This window comes from Choristoneura fumiferana, chromosome 5 (genome assembly GCF_025370935.1).
Source record: "Choristoneura fumiferana chromosome 5, NRCan_CFum_1, whole genome shotgun sequence".
Lineage (NCBI taxonomy): Eukaryota > Metazoa > Arthropoda > Insecta > Lepidoptera > Tortricidae > Choristoneura > Choristoneura fumiferana.
The window spans coordinates 17,069,140-17,091,459 of NC_133476.1; the positions used below are offsets into that span (position 1 = coordinate 17,069,140).

Consider the following 22,320-nt stretch of genomic DNA (forward strand, 5'->3'; position numbering starts at 1 on the left):
TTTGTAACAATCTGGGCAGTAAATACTATTTGAGATATGTAAAAAAAAAATGTTTTCTGAATAACAAAATACCTATTGCACTTTCGTAATCTATGTAAAGAAAATTAATATTTACTTCACTTTAGAGAGCTTCGATTTTTTAAGTCGATTTATTGACCAGCCTTGTGGTTTGGAACCTATTCCTTAAACGTGTCAGGCGATAGGTATAAATGCAATGTACGAACGCAAAACATTTTGGTTTAAATTTCGCCAACACAGTAGGTATACATGGGTCTATATTGGAATAAATACATATTAAAACTCATAATGTAAAGTTTGCCATAATGATCATTTGCCATAACTCTTTCTTCTTGAAAACTATAAGTAATTCCTGATTGTTATAAAATAAACCTAACCTATAAAGTTCTACAGGGCTCTACATGGCCATTACAAAGTTCCTGAAAATGTTCTTTAGAGAAAAAAAAGAGTTATGACAAATGATCATTATAACAAACATGACATTATGATTTGCAATGTTATGAATTGCGAACGGGACCCGTAGGTACTTTTGAAGTCAGCAATATATATCGAATTGTCATAGTTAGTCATTTTGCCTGTCACGTTTTTGTACAGCTGTTTATATTATAACTTTTAGTACCTAGGCGACCGAGCTTTGCTCAGGCTAAAAGTCCCGGTTTTTCCAGAGATAAGACCAAGCTAGATCGATTTGTCATCCACGAAAACTCCCACAAACCAAATTTCATCAAAATTGTTGGACCCGTTTCCGAGATCCCCGAAATATAATTATATACCTACACAAGATTGCTCGTTTAAAGGTATTAGATCTATATACACACGTGTCATAAACCCTCTATAATGCGTACAAAAACCGAAAATTATGACCAGCTAAAAGATACACTGTTTTGTTAGAACATATTTCTTATTTGTGAAAATATTATATTTTTTCATAATAATAACACTAACAACGATTTTACTATGGAACATTCAAATTTCGAACATTCTCAAATTTTCAAACAATTCTCAATAACAAAGCAATTTCATTTTCAAACCCCAATTTCAGAAAAGTTTTCATGTATCGTCATTTTTGATATTTACATTGTCTTATTGCAAATATTACTTTGTTTTGTTTATAATATGTGTGAAGATTATTTTAATGCTTCTCATTATGTAACATAAACTAATGTTATTTTTAAAAAAAGAAAAGGTTACTATTATTATTGATAGGAGTTTTTAGGACTAAAACATAATAAAATCACACTCTCCGAAAACAAACTCAGACTTTTGCTACGTTTTTATCACTTGTCGAGGTGGTCTCGAGCGAAGACCTAAAATTACACAAAGAATTTATTTAACATATAAGTAACGAAAACTGATTATTTATTCTACAAAACTGATGATAAGTGGATTCAAAAATATTTGTTTTGATTTTGTTCGAGGACTGATATAGCCGTTACGGTCTATGTCCTTGCCAGGTATATAAATGCAGTATAAAAAACTTTTTTTTGTCCCACTTACTCAAGCAGCGTTTCGTTACAGACAGTACGGAAACACGGCTTTTCAGCCAGATACACGCCTCGTCTATTAGCTCATGTCACAAGCCGTACTTCTTTTTATAAATTGTGTAGAATAATTCCGTTTAAGAATACTCCATCTTTATCACAAAAGTTACAAGTGGTACAATTATACATAATTGTTAAGTGTAATATATAAAAAAGTGTCAACGGTTTATGTACAATTTTAGTACTTGTTACTTTTGTTTTGTGACTTATGCACCAGGCCCCTGTACCACAAACGTTACAAGTGCTACAATTCCACAAGTTACAAGTCACTTTTTTGTATGAGAATGTTAACAATTATGTCGATTTGTAGTACTTGTAATTTTTGTGGTACAGGGGCCAGGTTGTATTTGTGAAATGTTGAACATTTCACAAATACATATAAAAACAGTTTTTGCGCAGGTGTCCACTCGTAGGTTATCTCGGGCAGAAAGAAAAGTGCGGGAAAAGAAAACAATGTAGCGACAGGAATCTGAAACAATGGAGGGTACGTCGTAATTCGCTTTTATTTCCCGCGTCAGTGGCAGGGATACAATTGCCTTAGAAAAGTTAGCCAGAATAACACTTACGATGTATGAGATTGTTAGTGGGGGCGGTTGTACAGGTGATTGTAGACGCAGTATATTTATATATATATTTTTCTAGATATTTATCGATTAGTTCAGTGATGGTCGATGACATTTATCAGCGTAGTGACCGACTGATATCATGTAATAGCCGTACAGTTGACCAAGAAATTAATTTATCAAGGGTTTTTCATAACATTGATTATGTAAAGTGGCAAGATTGCAAATTAGATGAAAAACACGATAGCTTATACTTTTCTCGATGTTTTCAAAGTTCCGTAAGTAGTAGCTATTGTTCTTAACTTCTTTTGGGAGTCCATCAAGTAAGACCTATCAATTCTTACTCGTAGTCTGTCTAATTGTCTTTCCTGTCTGTCTGAACTAATTCATATGAAATCTGGTGGGTTGTTTTTATCCCTGAAAATTGCGTAGTTCCTGCGGGATAGCGATAAATGAACTATTTTTAAATATAATCGCGGGTATCAGCTTGTTTACTGTAATACAGAAGAGCCTACTCACCTAGTTGGATCATACCGCGTATCAAACCCGGGAACGTTGACCACATTCCACTCGTTCTGGTTCTTGGAGTAGCCGAAGGAAACCTGATCCTTTAAGGTATCCGTGGCCAGCAACTTCATCGGTTCCAGGTGCGAATGGAACTCCTTCATCACAGTCAAGTTCCTGCGCATCATGATTTCTAAACGAAAAAAAACAATAAACAATAGTTAATAAAATACTTGCTGTTCCTCGCTCTTTGGTACGAGAGGTTTTATTTTCTAACACACTAGGAATCATAATCTGTATCACCATTTCCTTCAATCAAACGGCTTAGGATTTGGATAGAAAGAGATGGTCAATGCGATCGCGCGCGTTAGACTACACGGCCACAAGACTATCGAAAAAAAACCATCTTGTCAAAAAAAATCCCAGCCAATTGGAATCCCTTGAAATATTTTTTATTTTACTTTAATATAATAATTTATTAATAATTTGCATTAATGGGATGATTGCCTAAATAAACAATTTATTATTATTATTGAAACGGTTTTGCGTACGATTATAATTTGTTTTATCAAAAGATCTTATAAACATTGAATGAGTTACAAGTTAAACAAGTTACATTAGTTACGCTAAAGTAAAAAAAAAACTCACCCATAATAAATCCCATAGACACGTCGTCTGGAAAACTAGCTTCTTTACAGACACTGGCGAATCTCCCACCACTGTGAAAATTTTTCTATTTTAATATGGTCCCACAATAAACCTTTCTACTAAAATAATAACTATGAGAATCTATATAAATTACTATAGAGAATCACAGATGTCAAAATCAAAATTGGTAATGAAATGACTGTTTTGTGACGGGTATAATATTGCTAAATGGCATCAGTGATACAGTCTTGCTTGAGATGGGCTCATTTATTTATAATCTTATAATCATGTCCTTCCCTGGGACTCAAACTATCTATACAGTCACCAGCATTAATATCTGCCACAGCGGAGCGTGCAAAAATATCTGACACGTCCTTCCGGCGCTAGAAATAGAGTCGTATCAGATATTTATGCACGCTTGTTGTGTCAGATATTGGTGCTGGTGACTGTACCTATACAGAATTTCATCTAAACCGGTTCAGAAGTTTAGACGTGAAGAGGTAACAAATAAGCAGACTTACAAAGTTTCGGATTATTGTGTGCGTATTGGCATAATATCGCCCCTAGCTCCAGATTCTATTTTTACAAAATTTATATTATGTAGGGTTATAATATATTATTGTTACTTACCTTGCTATAGGCAACATTTTTAAAGCCAAGCCTCGACTTATGCAGATGCCAGCGCCCCCGGTGCCGAACCAAAACTTAATTCTATATAGTTGGTTCGCATTCGGCTGGAACAACAATGTTTTATAAATAAATACAATTGTAATTCACCCACTGTTAGCAGACGGGCATGCGAGGGTTGTGTGGTCAAAACCAATAACTCGATCTAATAATTCGTAAAAACTTCGAATTTAAACGTCTACACAGTGTCTTTTTTTTTCAACAGTCAACTATTTTGACTTATTGGGTTTTACCACGCACCCCTGAGGTTCGTGGGCGATACTTAATCGTATACATATGCCATTTTTTGTGCTTTTGTACATGCGATTTAGTGGCAATTGTGGATCATTTTTTTTCATTTCGTATTTTATTTCAATAACTTTTATATCGCTGCTTTAGGTGGATAGTGATATAACAAAAAAAAACTTTAAAAGCAAACTTTTCTTTTAACTAAACGTTTTGTAGTAAGTAATACCTTATCTCGCCTAAAATAAGCTTTCAAGGGCTTAGACACTGAAGTGCGGCCGAGATACCAGTCTTCTTTGTAGTTGAACCTCTGCAGTACACTCAGCAGCCGTGGTACGTTCACGTAGTTATCATCGTCGAAGTGGCAGAACCATCTGGTGGGAAGAAAATTCAATTTATAAATAACTTTATATTGATAAAGTTAAATTGAAGTGACCTTCATTGAGTCGTGGGTGGGTGAACGTTAATTTGATTGATTAAAACAAAGATAAATGATTGTTTTTTTTATGGTATAGGGGGCAAACGAGCAGGCGGATCGCCTGATGGTAAGCGATTACCGTCGCCCATGGACACCTGCAACACCAGAAGAGTCACAAGTATTGCATATATGAACAACCAGATATGGTTAGTTAGATAACCCTGACTTAAAAAGGTCCCCGGTTAGGGCATTTTATTATGAGTTACATCTTGTCGTATTTGCGTTAACCATCAGGTGAGATAGATTGAAGTCAATCGCTGGTCTGTTTTAAATAAAAAATAATAAGTGTTATTAATAAATAACTAAATAAAACACACGAACGTCTGTACTTGAGTTTAGAAATCTGTAATTGACCGAAGCCCATTGTTTGATATCCAAGTACACTTATTATCTCTATTGTGCGTCCTGTGATAGAGTTTTTAAAACTATGTTTGGTCTAGCAAGCCATGTTGAGGCTCACGTTAGGAAATATGTTGAAAGTTTTTAAAATAATAATAATAATAATATTGTTTTAGTCAGGGTCGCCGGCGCTTTGAAATCGATGTGCCTTTATCTTTATGTTTACCTATTTCCAAGTACGAGTATACATTACACAAGTAATGCTTAGTAATTTGGGACTAAGACAATTGTTATCAATTATCCTGTGATAATTTATTTTTATTTTGAAACGTATTGTCTCGTATTCAACTTAAGTGCCAGTTATAATTATTAAAAAGAACTTGAATAATTTACGTATTGTATGCTTTATAATTATTACAGCAAGCGCCATAAATGTTAAATACAGGAAAAAAAAGGAAACGCAAAAGTGTGATTACGATTTATAAAGTCTATGGGATCTGTAAAACAAAATTGCGTCCAGCGTATGTAATTAGTGTAGTATAATTTAGTGGCATTACGCAAATAACCGGAGCTGCGCCAACGCAGCCGCAGTACACTGATTAACAGAACGAAGCAAAAAATGTACAGACAAGATGTTCTTATGATTTGAATTTTGAACGAATATCAATGGAGGACGAACTTAAAAATACTGGCAGTTGGATGTGTAAAAATTAAATGACAGCTTACCAAACTTGAAACAACTATGACTTATATATAGATAACGGATTATATGCAACATAAAAATATGCATGATAAATGGTTGTTAAAATATGGAACATTTAATTAAGAAAATCTTTGTTTTTTATTAATTTTAAAAACAAAATTTCGACACTAATAAATAAATATTTATATTTTTAACAACATGATGCTGTTCCAAATGTTTCAACTGTGCCTTCAATCACTCAAAATAATTCTAAATGTGGAAAAATACCGTTCCACGTCTACTGAGTTACTTGGGCAGGTATTTGAGTTTAAGTGCTACTTCAGCATTTATTGCTTCTGGCTATAGCCACATAATTTAGCTAAAATCTTATGGTGATGCATATTTAGACTATATTTTCAATATATAGTCTAAATATGCATCACCATAAGATTTTAGCTAAATTATGTAATAACCGATGATAATCGGCTAAATATGCAAATATGCAATTGCATATAATCCGGTCTCTACTAATATAATTATACAGAGAATATAAAGGGGAAAAGGCAGATAAGTAAAGGCATTAACTTAAATTAAAACTTAAGATTACCTCTTCTGTAATAAAGGTTTACTGTTTACTAAATACCTTTAACAACGAATTAATGCTACATCTTTTATCACATTTATTACAAAAATAATACAATAAGTACAATGGAAAAAAAATATAAAGACACATCAGTTAGACATTCAGGGCATAATATCCCCAATCTATCTTGTTTGCTCATAGATATGGTATTGGTTATTCAGTGAGTAAAGACTTTCTACCTAATAAATAAGTGAAACTCAAACTTGGTAGGACCCTGTCGCAGGGAGCCTCTGCATGGTGGCCTCATCAAGTTTTTTTTTATAAGTGTGGCAAGTGCTGACTGCAGCAGGGTGTCGCGCACAAACTTTTCAAGATTATAGTAATTTCATTACGGTACATATATTGTGATATTCATCCTAATCTAGTCCCTTCGCGTTTACTTATTGTAGGCATACTTTTGATAAACTGTGTGCTGCGGCAACGCGAGACCACACGATTGCAAGGCGTACGACAAATGGCGTTCCGCCGCCAACCTTATTCGTTATCATTATCAGGTTTCTTGCATATCGAGTTTACGAAATTAAACCGATCGAATATAAGTACACCGGACAGCTGTTTAATGGTCTCCAGACAGATTATTTAAGATCATTAAATCGGTCTCGGCTATGGTTAATTGAGTCGAGCAGTAATTTTGCGATGGCGTCTTTACTGCCTATATTTCGTTATTTACAACTGTTGTTTCCTTCTACTAAACGTTTTGTTGTAAAGGTAATAAGCTCATAAACCCTTTGTGATTACACAGCGTTTTATTAAAGACTTATCTGAAGTTTCATTTGTGCCGTTTCGGTTATGTTGCACACTTTAACCAAGTATTTTCTGATAAAACTTGCTTTATTTACATTTAAATTATTTTTAGATATTTTGCAAGCACGGAATCGAGCGGTAGCAGTTAGTTTGGTTGAGAAAGTGGCAAGGTAAAAGATAGTACTTCACTGATATGGACCTCCGCAAAGTATGAAATAATCCATCCGTCGTATTGTCACGTTTCGTCGTATTGTTACGTATCATAACCCTCGTCTTAATTATACCGTGTTTATTGTATTTCCAGATTTCTTATTGTCTAACGCAATCGGAATCATAATCGTATTCACCACAGAAATACATTTTAACTAAAGTCAAATGACAAATCACAAAAATTGAAACGATAAAATCGATTCTCGATTATTAACTCAAAATCATTTCTAAAATACTTCAACGCCGTGAAATAACGACGCAATTTGTAATAGCTAAAGTATATCGAATAGAAGTAAAACGGCAGTTAAAGCCAGGCCATAAATGCCCGGCGGAGATTAGTGTAGGACAAGCGATAGTACATGCCGAGTCCGAGCCGACCAACCAAGCTCGCTTGAAGTGTCCGGACGGAGAACTAAAGTGTACGGAAGAGGACATTGCTGGGCGTCTTTTTGCCCAGGGTGACAACTACAGTGGCGCGAATTTATTAGATTACGAAAACTAAGTACAACATTCAGAGCATCAGAAACCCTTATCAGACTTATACAAATATTTAGAACTTTGAAGTTTTTGCAGTTGCATAACATTTATATCTAATAATGAATGCCAAACGTTCGAAGAGGAATAATTTTGTTTTATGCGTACACAAATAAGTATAGTTCTTTTTTTAATCGATTAACTATCTTAGCAAAGAAAATAATATTGCTTTGTAGCTATTTCTTAGTTTGCAGTTATTGACATTATTTTTTTAAATTATATTTTAAGAAAGTTTTATGTCAATTCTAAAAGTTTTTAAATCTAATGTCACTAATGGAACTATCAATAGGTCAAGTATTTTTATACTAACCTGATTCTTGTGATCCTTTGTTGGTCAAAAGATTCGTAGGTACTATAAGCTTTTGCGCCCTTAAAAATGTTAGATCATCTAGAACGACTTTAGTTCCGCGTCTAGGGACCATAATCCTATTAAACCAGCCGGCCACCTGGGCCCGATAAAGAGATCGTTCCGTACCAACTAGTGGCCGTTCTTAAATCTTCGTACAGCCCTCAAACGAGTTCAAATGGCAAAAGGATTTCAAAAAATCCTTTAACGCCATTTTGACTCGATGAGAGGGGTAAAAAGTATTTTAAACTAAGCTTTTTAGAGCTTTGTTTATGTTCATTCTCTCGAGACCCAAAAATTCATAACTGATTATTTGCTATATAATATATTCTATCAAGTTTTAAAACTTCTACGCATGTTAATGAGCATACTTGTAAACAGTAATTAGCAGACGTGACATAGACTGACGACATCATTACACATACAATTTTAATACTCATTTAAAGATTTGATCTGTTTATTATTGCTATGATCAACAAAACTTTAATGTTGCTATTTCTGAATGTTTATTTGTAAACAGTCCACAATAAAACTTGAAATTTACCAAAGCTTTAGCAAAGCTCGTACTACGAGTATGGATAGGCAATGGATTAACATACTTATATAGATAAATACATACTTAAATACATTTTAAACATCCAAGATCCGAAAACAAACATTCGTATTATTCATACAAATATCTGCCCCGGCCGGGATTCGAACCCGGGGCCTCAAGCTTCGTAGTCAGGTTATTTAACCACTTGGCTATCCGGTCGTCTGAAGATTTTACTAATTATATTCTAATTTAATTTACTCACTTCTTAAGCTTCCACATTCAAAAACTGTTTACGATTTACAGCGTAATTGATTGAGCTGACCAACTTAAACACGAGTTTTGTGGGAAAACAAAGATGCTCCAACAAAAACATCCGTCAGAGATCTGTGTAAACGCGTGAAAATTATTGTGAGCCCAAAATAATATTAGACTTGCTCTTCAAAAACCATTAACGTTTGTTGTGTGTTTGAACGCAGAGGTTCGAGATGAGACCGCAGATTAAAAGCCTTTGAGTAGCCTACCATGCTTAGGCAAAAAGCTTGAGGGTCCGTGAATGGTGGTCCCTAAACAAATTTCGGGAATGCCGATGACGGGATAAATTGCCGTCTATTAAGAGATGGTTGTTTGATGTGGATTATTTTTAGAATAATAAACCTTGTAAGGACACTGACTAGGGGAAGCTATCTCAGTACACTATACGTTAATTTCTGCCGTTAATTCAAAGCTATTTACAAATTACTTTATATCATACAGTAATAAACAGTATAGTACAGTGGCGTGGAAGGAACATTTTCGCTAGGCAACCCGAAGAGTGCGAGAAGCGAGAATTAGATATGTCTTCCAATCATGCTCGTTGTAGTTAAGCGCTCGGTTGTTTTATGTGATAAACGCTGCGTTAAACGCAACGCATTTGACGCACATCAATTTTGTATCATCAGATAATAATGTTTGGTGATTAGATTATCTAAAAAAAAAAAAGTAAAAATAATCTTTATTGCCAAAAAAAAACCTAGCTCAGTACAACTCACAAAAAAAACCGATATCTGATGCAAATTGGTATGCGTCAAACGCAGCGTTTATAGCATTAAAAAAAACCGAGCGCTTTAGTATATACAAGTTTTGTCATAGTTGTTATCACTTGTTATCAGGTAAAAAATTTACTCAACCCGGTGGGAATAGAGTTGTTACGATGCCACGCCACTGGTATATATTATCACGTTCATGCATGATAAAGATTTTATGAATTTTATGTTACTATTATCAAAGAATAGTAGCAGTAAGTCTTAAGAGCGTTTATACCTGATGCTGAGCTGGCGACTCTTAAATGACGCCCCTCTGAAAACCGTTCTTGAATTCAATAATTATTTCAATGAAATCCCAGCGAATCGTAAACAGCACTGTTTGAACACTTTATACTTTGTCCGTGTGCGCGCATACAACATGAGACTCATCATATGATCATTAGACTTCTCAAACAAAGCGGAAATCCAATATTTACACGGACAAACTTCTAAAAACAGAAGTTAAGAGCGTCTTGTTTTTAATAAAAACAAAGCGCACTTCAAATGTGTACCCAGTGCGGTATTTCGAACCATTGGAAATTTAATCTTCATAGAAATGATTTGTACTTAAATTAATTGAAAAGATTATAGCCGTTATGTGAAATTGAATTTGTTGGCGAATGAGATCGGCATAGCCTATAATTTGTTGCTTTAACCGGGTTTGGAGTATACGTTCAATTTTAACACTCTCTCGTGATCAATTTGCTACGATAAATGTCAGATAGTCTTGATAATTTCTAACTGGGTTATAAGTATATTTCTTATTGTTCTAAGTGAGTGAGTATCGAGCTTCGACGACATGTTTGAAGCTTTCAATATTTTTCGCAACAGCTATGTTAATACAGGGTGGAAACAATCGATGATCCTTTACTTAAACAGGTATGGTGTTGCTTTAACTGAACAACTTTCTCCAAGGAAAATAGGTCGAAAAACGAAAAAAAAAATCAGAATTCCATACAAAATTGTATTGGTTAGCTGATCGACTACTATGGAAAGGCGAAAAAAAATAGTTTTTCGACCTATGTTCCTTGGAGAAAGTTGTTCAGTTTAAGCAACACTATCACCTGCTTAAGTAAAGGATTATCATTTGGTTCCACCCAGAATAATCTCTATTCTAGGACGTACAAGACGCAACGTTGCTTAGACAGTATTTAAAGCATTATTTTCGCCACAGCTATGCCCTAAACAAACTCAAATTCTTAGTGCTCATTTAAATCAAACATGTTACGTTTAAGGTTGATGGCTATACGGTTTAAGCGGTAAAACCCGTGATGTATAACATGTGTGTTTTATTCTCATTAATCCAGCGACTAGCCCCGCCTTTTCAAACAACCACTAATTTCCTCTTGATCCAGATTGACGTATCACGCAACTCTTTATTTATAAGCTTGTAAACCTAATTACAGGTTCAGTGTAATTATACAGATTAATAGTATCCGTCGCATGTGAAAATCTGCTTTGATTGCATTATAATTGCTCGGAATTGTGGATGTGTGATAGCGTATTGATGTCTAGCCTCATCTTTCATGATGTTTCTTTGTTAACGGTATTTAGCGCTTTAATTAATTAAAGCCTTTTTAAATTGCATCACTCATCATCATCAATATTCGTTTTTTTTTCATCCATCATACGATTTCTACCTTATGTGTAGTAATCGGTTATTATATTTCTATACGTGTATAGGTAGAGTCATTCACGATGACGCGTGCCGTGGTCCTTATTACAATGTCATTAATGTCTAATTTTGACAAAATCACGCGTTTTCGTGGATGGCACTAGGTATAACTGCCTACTCACAGAGCACAAATAACCTCAGTTACTTATCCACTGCTTACTAAAGTAATGTTTAACATTAAGCAAATATTTTACTGTGTGTGTATATTTTTATTGTCTACTCTTAGGCCAAAATAGTACCTAATTGTAAAATTATGTAAAAAATAATACTTGCTTTTTCTTTTGTTCTAAGAAGAAATCATATTCGGCTCCCATTTTGCAGCAAAGACTGTTGACCGAGTGTGATGTCGTGCAGTTGGTGTTTATCATGTGACCATCTGTTGACAATAAAGAAATCATAACGCTTTAACATTCATCATATTTTTTTATATTTCATTTCATTAACAAAATACTTATTTCTACGTATAATTAATATGTAAAGGTTATTAATTTTACGGGCATATAGCAATAATGTAAACGGTGGAACTTTTTATACGATACAAAATTAGTGTTTCAAACACAGTTAATTCTGTACATTATAACCCTCACAATACATCCAGAATTTTATCAGACTATTTTCAACAAATTAGTTAATATGTTATATTGTCCAGCATTAACTGACTTTCACGTTTCGTTCACGTTAAAAATTTCATTCTGTATAAAAAGAAGCCAAAAATTATATTACATTTTATCTTTATAGTTGACGAACCGAACATTGATATTGTGAGAACAGTACATTCTTGAGAAATCAAGACTTACTTGTTAGACTTTGATGTTGTGGGTTGTCTATGTCTGTGAAGAACCATATCTGTAACAATAGTGATAGCAATTTTTATTAAGTTTTATTATGGATAATCTAAATTTATTAGCTCTAGATGTTTTTTAAGCATGGGGTGTCTTTCTGTCAATTTGAACTTATAACTGACGGCAATATCGTTCAAAGACCTACAGCACAAACGACTAAACGCACATAATCATAATAAACGCTAGCTACAGAATTCTTTGCTACGGCTGTCAGAGTCCATAATAAGACAAAAGGTAATAACAATGGTGCATATATTACGAGCAGCCAAGACAATATTCAAGGTGAGTGTGATAAAACGTTTTTTGCCAAAGTGATCGATAACGATCAATTTTCTATCATATCGTATGACAATAATGAATTAACATACGACTTTAACAAAACAAAAGACTAAGGCAGGTCTGAATTATGAAGTTGAATATAATTATATAGAATGTAAGCAGAAATGTGTAAGCAATGATAAATCGATGAAATGAGCAATGAATGCAAATTTATCTGCCTAAGCTTAAAATTAGTTAGACACAAACTGCTTAAAATTCAATGAGACGTATTTTGTAACTTAACTTTGAAATTTATCGAGCCGCCGTTTCAGATAATTTACCGAGTCTCAGCTATAAGTAATATCGCCACATTAGCATTTGGGGCGGAACAGACACAATCTTGTTGCACGTTGACAGAACACCGGCGAGCAATACCCCTGCCTTCGGAAATTCGTTGATGTAACATTGCTAAATGAGCCTTAAAGATTTATAACCAAGTTTCTATTTAGCAAAATTGTTTTAAACTTCAGACAATTGTTTCATTGTGTTAAAAGCTGGGATGAATTTTCTACTGGAAATTGTTCCTCTAAAACCAACGTCAGGGAGATCTAGCATTAGAAACAAGAGCAAAAGGATTTTTCCGTTTATGTTTAAGTAAAACGGTTTCACAGGAGTAAATGGATTTCTATTTTCCCGATTAAGCCTAAGAATTAGTTGGATTCCACCATGTCCAAATAATTCGACCTTTACAATATAGAAGTCTCTTCATCATGCCACGCCAATTACTATTATATTTATAAATGGCGGTGTGCCAGGGGTAACGGCATGTTGCCCCGAAATTCATAGAAAGCAATTAGTAGTTTTGTTTAAAGACTCAATTAGCAACATAATCGATGTATTAGGTACCCACTACCTGAAAGTGCAAAATAAAGTTGTTTTATACTAAAGTGTGTCTTTAATTCAGAGGCCATGTTAATTCATTCTTGAACAGAGATTAGAGATTATGTATTTATGGTATGTATTAACTACAACAGCCCGAGTTCTCGCATCCGGGAGGCTCGTGCCTATATATTTACGTGCTAAGAGATAATAAACTGTGCAGTTTGTAAAGCCTCTTCCAGATAAAAATAGTCTTGGAAGTCCGCAAATAGCATTAGACACTCGCTGGCTTGCACACGACATGTTTGCATAAGGTGGTGTGGAGCAAGATAAAGAAAGCCCAAAATGGCTTCGTTTTACGATTCTCGCCCTTTGTTACGGAAAACAAAACCTTGGTAATGACTTTAGCTGTCTCTTGTCTTGTTTCGTGTCTTCGAAAACTAATTACCTTTTGATGAATACTCGGCGATTATTCTACAAGCTTAGAAATTCTAACAGTCGTGCCGCAAAATTCCATTAATCTTTTCACTTAATTTCTATAGAACAGTGGCGAATGTTAATACTTGTTGCATTTGTATAAAATACAAAACACTATCGCTATTTTTCCTGTTTTTACAAGCTTTTTGCCCTAATGTTTAATTATTTGGGTCAAATCTTGGAAGCAAAATTTGAACCACTTCCAGTGCTCGGTTGACTTAAAATTGCTTATGTAAATCTGGTGACAATACAATTATCTTGCAGTGACATCCTGGTGGTCCGGCCAGGATACCTCCGCAGGACGGAACTCCTCATTAGTTTACAGCATCGACTTGATATTTGATACGGAAATGTATCATAAAGTCAAAAAGTACAGTCAGCAAAAAAGCTTGTAAAAACTTATTAAGATTGAACATAGATAGGTGCATTACTATAGCAGCAGAGCAGAAAACTTGTAGTACTTATCCCACAATTTTACTATCGTTTTTGAAAAAAGACAATGGTTGCATGCCAATGTATCTGGTTAGACATGTCCTAGACATGTCACTGCACATTTGCGCTATTTATGGGACCACTTATACGCTTACAAGGTAAATCTAGGCATTGTGGAAAAGAAAAAAAACGTATTTGTTCAAATACCTACAAATGTATCTCGTCCAGCTCTCCCCTGCCTTGTAATGTAGACAAATGAGAAAATAACGTACGTTCTCTGATTATTTACTGGTTGGTGTTTAGGTGCGATTGTCTGCTCTGAGGCCTTATTATCTAATGCACTTGGAATCATAATCGTTTTCATCACTTCTTTCTGTCAGACGGTATAAGGCCGAGAGTAGAAAGAGATAGTGAATCCAATCGCGAACGTCACCGCGACAATACGCCCTCAGTTTTGAGAAAGATTTCATAGGTATAGAGTGAGTGGTTTGTGGTAGTTGAGTCTGTGACGTTATTTATTATACCTAAATATAAAGGAGTATTCCTTGTCTATTTATTTATACCGGTGATCCCCGAAACTGTTTTTAGGATTTCGATGAAATTTGCTATGTGGGGGTTTTCGGGGGCGAGCAATCGGTCTAGCTTGGTCTGGTCGTTTGGTATTATCTATTGAGTGTTTTTACTTACTTATCTATTGAGTAGGTGCTGTTAATCTTTGTGCATATGGAGGAAGGTGAATCTGCATCAAAATTAATGTGTCACACAGAGGTAGCTCTCCTGCACGAGTAGTCGTGCTCGTGCGCGAAGTATCAAGGTAAAAGGTTAATTTAAAATGTGTCTAGAATTATAACTAACACGAGTGGTCGATTATGCTCGTGTCCGCTTTGCTGCTATGGAAGCGCACCCTCATACATACCTACTATAGTAACTTATTGTAGCTGTAATTAATTACTTTAGAAGTTAAGTAGTTAAAAGTCATTGAGTCGAAAGGGCGGGTCAGTCACCTCTATCTGTCCTATTAGGGTCTTGTTAACATATATCACGGAGTGGTTACATTATAACATGATAAGGATCAGAGTTCTCAGAACTTTGCTAAGGTGCGTGCCACAATTTCAAAACAACGGAGATAAGCTAACCAAAGAAACGCGATAGCCGGAAACATTTCGACGTGTGTCAACAAAAGTGTCGCATAGCTGTTGTTGCTTTTGCTTTTAAAAAGTCAGTTAGATATTTGGACAAACTAGTAATATCTAAATATCGGGAGGCCTATGTCCAACAGCGGACATCCTTAGGCTGATATGATGAATAATGATGATGGAAAATATCCAGTCATAACAATAGGTGTCTGAGTCTACCAGAGTATTTTACTAGAGTTATAGTTCATTCGATGCTCAATGTTCGTTGCAATGAAAACAATATAAGAATGACACAAGGAAGGATGACAGATACTGCCGCTGTCAGTATTATTATGTCAGATTGCGTCCATTGCGGGTCCGAATCGAATTCCATAGTATGATCCGCGCGTGAATTGTGAAGGATTCTTATCTTCACTGAATAAAGTACAACTTGGACCGTCTACGTCATCTTTTTCATAGTCAAATGAAGGTCATTGCTTAATCTTGATATAATAAATACATTTTAGTATATAAAAATTAAATAACTACAGGAAACGACTTAGAAAGCATTCGATTGACTATACATTGCAAAAAAATAGACAACCCCAACTGTCGCTCTAGGTTCAAGAGGGTCCATATCGGCTAATTGATTCTTCATAACTGTTTTTCGCTGCCAACCGAAGCAACTGGAGGTCTGTGGGGAGGCCTATGTCCAACAGTGGACGTCCTACGGCTGAGATGATGATGATGATGATGAACTGTGAATCCATTAATTGTTCGGAATTGTTATGAAACAAACCTTACCTAATCTAACGACTTCGTAAGAGTTGTGGGCAACCAGTGGATGCAAGTGGTGATTTATCGATCATTGTGGTGTGAAGGAGGGAGGCTTTTATTCAACTGAACAGTCTCAACGACTTCTGGCTGATGATGATAAACCTAACCAATTAATGCTGTGGCGTGTATCTTTTCAATAGTGACGTGTGTGTGAAGTTCCCGATGTTCACTGGGTCCGCGTGCGAACTACAGCCCAAACCCTCTCATTCTGAGACTAGACCAGTGGTGCCCAGCAACATAATGGTACGTACATTTTCATTTAAATTTAGAATGACCATTTAAAAAAAATTAGAAAAATTTACGGTTTCAGCAGGAATAAAATTAGAACTAACCAAGATTACGACAAACATTAACATTATGGCTTTAAATATTATGCGAATACATACGACCTCAGCTCAGAAATATACTCCGGTTGGTAACCAACCGGTTAATTGCTAAATTGTCAATAAAGGAAATGAAATATTTAATTGCTGTTGCGTTAAGTTATTTAATATCAAGAATATTATTTCGATTACAAATATCCTGCTTTCTCTTTAAAAAGAGCACTTACTTTATCTATTGTTAGTACAATCTTTTAAGATGTGAACAATACAAGCTTGATTGAAAGCAACTTGACAACAGAAGGTACAGTTAAGTATACGAACAATGTATAACAGTTTCTAAATAAGAGCACGATTTGAAATCCGATCGACCACGAGCTTTCGATACAAAAGGGCTAATGCAACATCACAATCGGGTCACGTGGTCGGCGCGCGCCTTCGTGCCACGCGCGGCGCGAGCGCAGGGTCCGAGCACAATATATTTATGTTAGTCCTTCGAGCCGGATTAACGGTCGATTATGCACGTTCCATACAGGAAATGCAAGTTAAACGAGCGCACGACTGAATCGGGACCGTTCTCTATTGTTCGTGATTTAACGCTCTATGCCAACGATCGACGTTTTTTTCTCAAGAAATTGGTCAAAATATCCAAAATCACACTTGATCGTACTTCGGCTGAGTGATAAATGGAATCATCAAATTTTTGCATAATAATGTTGTGTCAGTCCTGTCCCGTATGCTCGTGGAATAATAATGTGTTGGAAATTCAAATGACGCTTCAAACGAGTTTATTAAAGGAACTCGTACTTTTTCAGCTTGTTTAAGATTCGTTGCGTATACAGTAAGGAGAAAATTAAGTCTTTGTTTTATAAGTGGTTCCGAAGCTAATGGCAATATTGACCTGAGACAGATACTTTATGCGATTACTTCTAGAATATTTATCACCCTGGTATTGAATCTTAACTCTGCGGGCCGTCTTTTTATCACCGTTCGGTTTACTATTATTGGATTCGAAGTGAACCACATAAAAATAAAATGACATAATAGTTAAACGTGAAAGCAGATTTCATTGACCGTTAAACATCTTTACTTCCGGAGTGATTTTTTACAAATGATACACGTTCGGTTCGACGTCATTCTCGTATTTGCACGACTCATTAATGTCACCGACTAAAACATGAGTTTTTTATATTCACCTTTGTTACAAAGTCATTAAGATGCTGGTTCATGATAGCTCTTGTAAGAATAAATTTTGTTGACCACTAACAAGGTATCTGCTTTATCTTATTTGAATAATCTTGTTATTTAACGTGTTTCTTTATATTTTGGGCATGACAAATGTCAGTTTTCTTTAACATTTATGTTATGTGCCTATATTTATCACTCCCATGTCCATATTTAAATCCAAGTGTAAAATTAAAACAAAACCATAATTATAATTATTATCTTTTATATCTTACCTGTTCTTTTGCTAATTGGAACCATGTCTTCAATATAATGGGTAGTCTTGTATATTGATAAAGTTGTGTAGTTTTAACACTAATAAACAAATCCTCTAATGTTATGTTTCTCGTTATATCACTTTCATTAATATTAGTTATAGTCACTGGTTCGATCAAAAGAACTGGCACTTGCACTCTGGGTTCCTGGTAACTGAAAGTTATCCCTCCCTGATAAACAAGGAGGCTGAAGTACCCGACAAAGAGCAGTACAGCAACTCCTTTAATCAGTTTTCGGCCCGTCATGCTATAGCAGGCTGGCGCCAACGCGCTCATAAGCTACCAAAGGCTGCACCACTTTTTCACTCATCTGTCCGACATTATTTATCGGAATGTTATTGGTAAACACGAAAAGCAGGGGGAGACACGTCGCTGCACTGTCAGAGAACGGTTACAAACTAATAAAAATGTAGCACAGAGCTTCAAACACGCCCGCGCCTCCTCGCCGCGGCCGCCCCACCACGTGGTGCGAGTGAGAGGCCGGATGGCGCCGCGTCGCTCGGCGCAGCGACTACCTGCGCGTGCGCCGGTCGCCTGCACCGCCGGCAGCTACTCCCGTGTCAATGGCTGGAGTAATTGACGCCTACAGTATGGAGAACTTTTGAACTTTGCTCATAACGTTGCATTGACGATATTAACAACCGACAGTATTGCCGTTGTTGGAGTCGCATTTTTATTAAAAAAAATGATAGGCATTGACGTGAATTGCATAATCAAAATCAAAATTACAATGTTCCGAGTCGTCCAAGAAACTGGTTTGACACAAGTTATCCTTCTTTATGGTTACCAGCTTAATTTTATATTAATTTGGTAGGATGAAAAGTTACAATAATGTGGCATTGTATTTTACACTAACTGTTGAAAAACTAATTTTGAGTTAAATATTTAGTGTTATCGGGTTTACGCGTTTTATATTCAGGCTTACGTACAGTCGACGTCATAAATAAGTGATCACTTTTGTACCTTGTCTCTTTAACGTCATGTTTGAAAAGCCATACCTACGAAATTATGTAAGTAACGACTGAAAGGGACAAGGTACAGAAATTATCATTTATTTATGACGTTGACTGTACAACTATCGGAATATGAAAATTCGCAAGTATTAGGCGATTACTTACTTTTATTAACAATAGCCATTGTGACGAAATGGTGTCATCCATAAAATTGCGGTTTCACGGTCGATTACGGACCATCAAGCTCTATCCTACTACGAAGTGCAAAATTCGAACTTGCCGTCTCGATGACGCTTATATTATTTAATACGAGAGTGAGAGGGACGGTGCGATACGAACTTCGATTTTCGAATTTCGTAGTAGCCCCCCAGCGCCATTTGCCAAATGGTCGCGTTTCGTTCATGATACAGTTTCTATCATATTCACGGGCACGTTTCACTTCATCATTGCATTAATTTGTTCCCGTTGGTGGATAATGCGCTATTGTCCACGCCGAGGAAGTACCAGTATCCAGGGTTACCAACTTTAAAAAATAGCATTTTTTAATCACAGACGCAACAATAGGGGAGTTATAAGCTTGTCACCAGTGTCAGTCTGTCTCTGGCATCGTAACTCTCAAACTGATGGATCCCGTATTTTGATGCAATTTTTTTACGTGAAATTGAGTTTCCTTAGGATATTTCTTAGCTATATTTGATAAAAATTGGTTCAACTGATTTTAAGATATTGTAAGTTGAAATGAGAGTACTTATCAGTTAGGTTATTTATTTTACGTAAAGATAACGAGTTATTCATTTATTTCAACTTCAAAGAAACGACTGAACCTAAATCCTTCTAGTGAAATTTGTAACCCGACAATAACCGATTTAACGTTTATTTTTTATTTTTTATTTTATTTTTTATTTCACTGGATGGCAAACGAGCAAATGGGTCTCCTGATGGTAAGAGATCACCACCGCCCATAAACATCTGCAACACCAGGGGTATTGCAGACGCGTTGCCAACCTAGAGGCCTAAGATGGGATACCTCACGTGCCAGTAATTTCACCGGCTGTCTTACTCTCCACGCCGAAACACAACAGTGCAAGCACTGCTGCTTCACGGCAGGATTAGCGAGCAAGATGGTGGTAGCAATCCGGGCGGACCTTGCACAAGGTCCTACCACGTAAAACTATTATCATGGTGGTGAACTTTGTAATTTATGACATTTACTGAGTAGTAGGTAAATAAATACCTATAGAGAATGATAGTTAAGAGTGCAAGCATGTAGTTGGCAGCCCTACCACTATGATACCCTCACAGCCGTGGGTGGTAATGAAATTAAGAGCCAGTCATTGTTGCGGTAAATTCCTCTCAAATGAGATAATAAAAGATGAAATTGCCTACCAAGATTAACAGCATGATTTTTGAAAGTTACCAAGTCAGATTAGAGTGAGAGAAGAATATTGATTCACGTATCTAATTTTCAATTGTCTCGTTTTAATTAAAGACTGTTCTATTAATTCATACTGTGAAAGTTTCTTTGTTACTGGCGTAGTGAGAATATACGGTTAATTAATTTTTAATCTCAGCTTGTCGATCTCGTACTGGCTCTATGTATCTACCGGGTGTGGCCTGTAATACGAGCAGATAATTAAAACATAGATCGTACTCATCAAACTGAACGACATTAGTTCAGCGACTTTTAAATATATATTTTTTAATTTTTGTTATATTTCAAAGTTTATTCGAAGAAGCAATGTAAAGAAAAATGCTTGATGTTTGTAGCGTGACAGGCGACGTCAGTTGTCTAGAATGGCGTACATTGATAATAGTATTTAATTTTTACATATAAAAAGGGAAAATCTAAACACTCCATTATTTTTAAAAGTCGCTGAACTAATGTTGTTCAGTTTCACGACTACGATCTATTTTTTTATTATTTGCTCGTATTACATGCCACACCCAGTATACAGTGAACATTACTTATTAAGAGATAGATAGGTATGTATTGCAATGTATACTTGTGGCGTCTGTATTTCTCGTGGTGCGCATGTGTGAATACAGACGTTCGCAATTACCAACTGTCTTCTGACTGACACATTTGTTCTATGGAAGAATCTTATTTTAGTTAACTGTGCTTCCCATCGTTTTTGTATATATTATTAATTTCTTCTGTACCTACTTCTGTTTGTGTGTAAATATATTGTATGTTGTAAAGTGTGTTTGCCATTTTATTATGTACACATACAATATTGATACACCTTTATGCCAATAACCATAAGGTCGATGTATATACGAGTACCTAGATTTGACGCTAAGGCTGTATAAGTAGATAATTATGCCCTTGGCTGTACTTTATTAAACCACTCCAACCCTCTCCTTCTCGTAGTTATCTCCAGGGAGTTGGAGACGAGCAGCCGGGTTTTTCAGCCCAGTAGTGGTTTGACCTATCGCCTCTCAAGCAGAGGGTCGTGGGTTCAAACCCCGGCTCGCACCTCTGAGATTTTCGAAATTCATGTGTGGAATTACATTTGAAATTTACCACGAGCTTTGTGGTGAAGGAAAACATCGCAAGGAAACCTACACAAACCTGCGAAGCAATTCAATGGTGCGCGCGAAGTTCCCGATCCGCACTGGGCCCACGTGGGAACTATGGCCCAAACCCTCTTGTTCTGAGCGGAGGCCTGTGCCCAGCAGTGGGACGTATATAGGCTGGGATGGTAAGGATCTAGTGTCATCGGTTTTTAAGGCGACTCATCCCAAAAAGTACTTACATTCATTTGCTACAATGGTATTAATAGATATAAACAATTATAGTGAATTAAATGCCACAAACATTTATTTTTTAAGTGTGTATAATGCTTTTATTTTAATAAATGGCTTATGAAGTTCTTATGCCAGACTGCAATTACTTTTAGTGGGCTGCTTTTAATTGGCTGTTTTATAGACTAGTCCGAAGTAATATTTAATTGGTTGCAGGTGTTTCACCCCAATGTCTTAAGCGAACCTACCTGCGTGTAATTAATTTGTTGAATATAAACTAAGTATAATAGTATTTACCATAATACCAGTTTATAACAAATTAAATTAAATTAAATTAAATTGAAAGAAAACCGGCTAAGTGCGAGTTGGACTCGCGCACGAAGGGTTCCTTACCATTATCTATACAATATTAGACATTAGCAAAAACACGTTTGTTGATAGGAGCCTCCCTTAAATATTTATTTTATTCTGTTTTTAGTATTTGTTGTTACTATAGCGGCAACAGAAATACATAATCTGTGAAAATTTCA

General features: G+C 35.7%; 1 protein-coding gene across 1 annotated transcript; it reads right to left on the minus strand.

Annotated features, from left to right (window-relative positions):
- Positions 1–1,196: 1,196 nt before the first annotated feature.
- Positions 1,197–18,572, minus strand: LOC141428280 (fringe glycosyltransferase-like). Its single transcript, XM_074088178.1, has 9 exons — positions 18,054–18,572; positions 12,231–12,279; positions 11,707–11,809; positions 4,416–4,560; positions 3,905–4,008; positions 3,275–3,345; positions 2,642–2,819; positions 1,946–2,028; positions 1,197–1,325 (listed from the first exon to the last, which is right to left on the minus strand). The coding sequence occupies exons 1-8, from the start codon at positions 18,366–18,368 to the stop codon at positions 1,974–1,976; spliced, it is 1,020 nt and encodes a 339-aa protein (XP_073944279.1). The 5' UTR covers positions 18,369–18,572; the 3' UTR covers positions 1,197–1,325; positions 1,946–1,973.
- Positions 18,573–22,320: the final 3,748 nt, after the last annotated feature.

Bases quoted from the DNA above. Each gene is read 5' to 3' on its own strand.
- LOC141428280 (XM_074088178.1), bottom strand. From the start codon at position 18,368: ATGAGCGCGTTGGCGCCAGCCTGCTATAGCATGACGGGCCGAAAACTG. The intron at 11,810-12,230 runs GTAAGTCTTGAT...TATTGTCAACAG, and splicing joins ACAACATCAAAGTCTAACAA to ATGGTCACATGATAAACACC. The intron at 4,009-4,415 runs GTATTACTTACT...TTGTTGTTCCAG, and splicing joins CTTATTTTAGGCGAGATAAG to CCGAATGCGAACCAACTATA.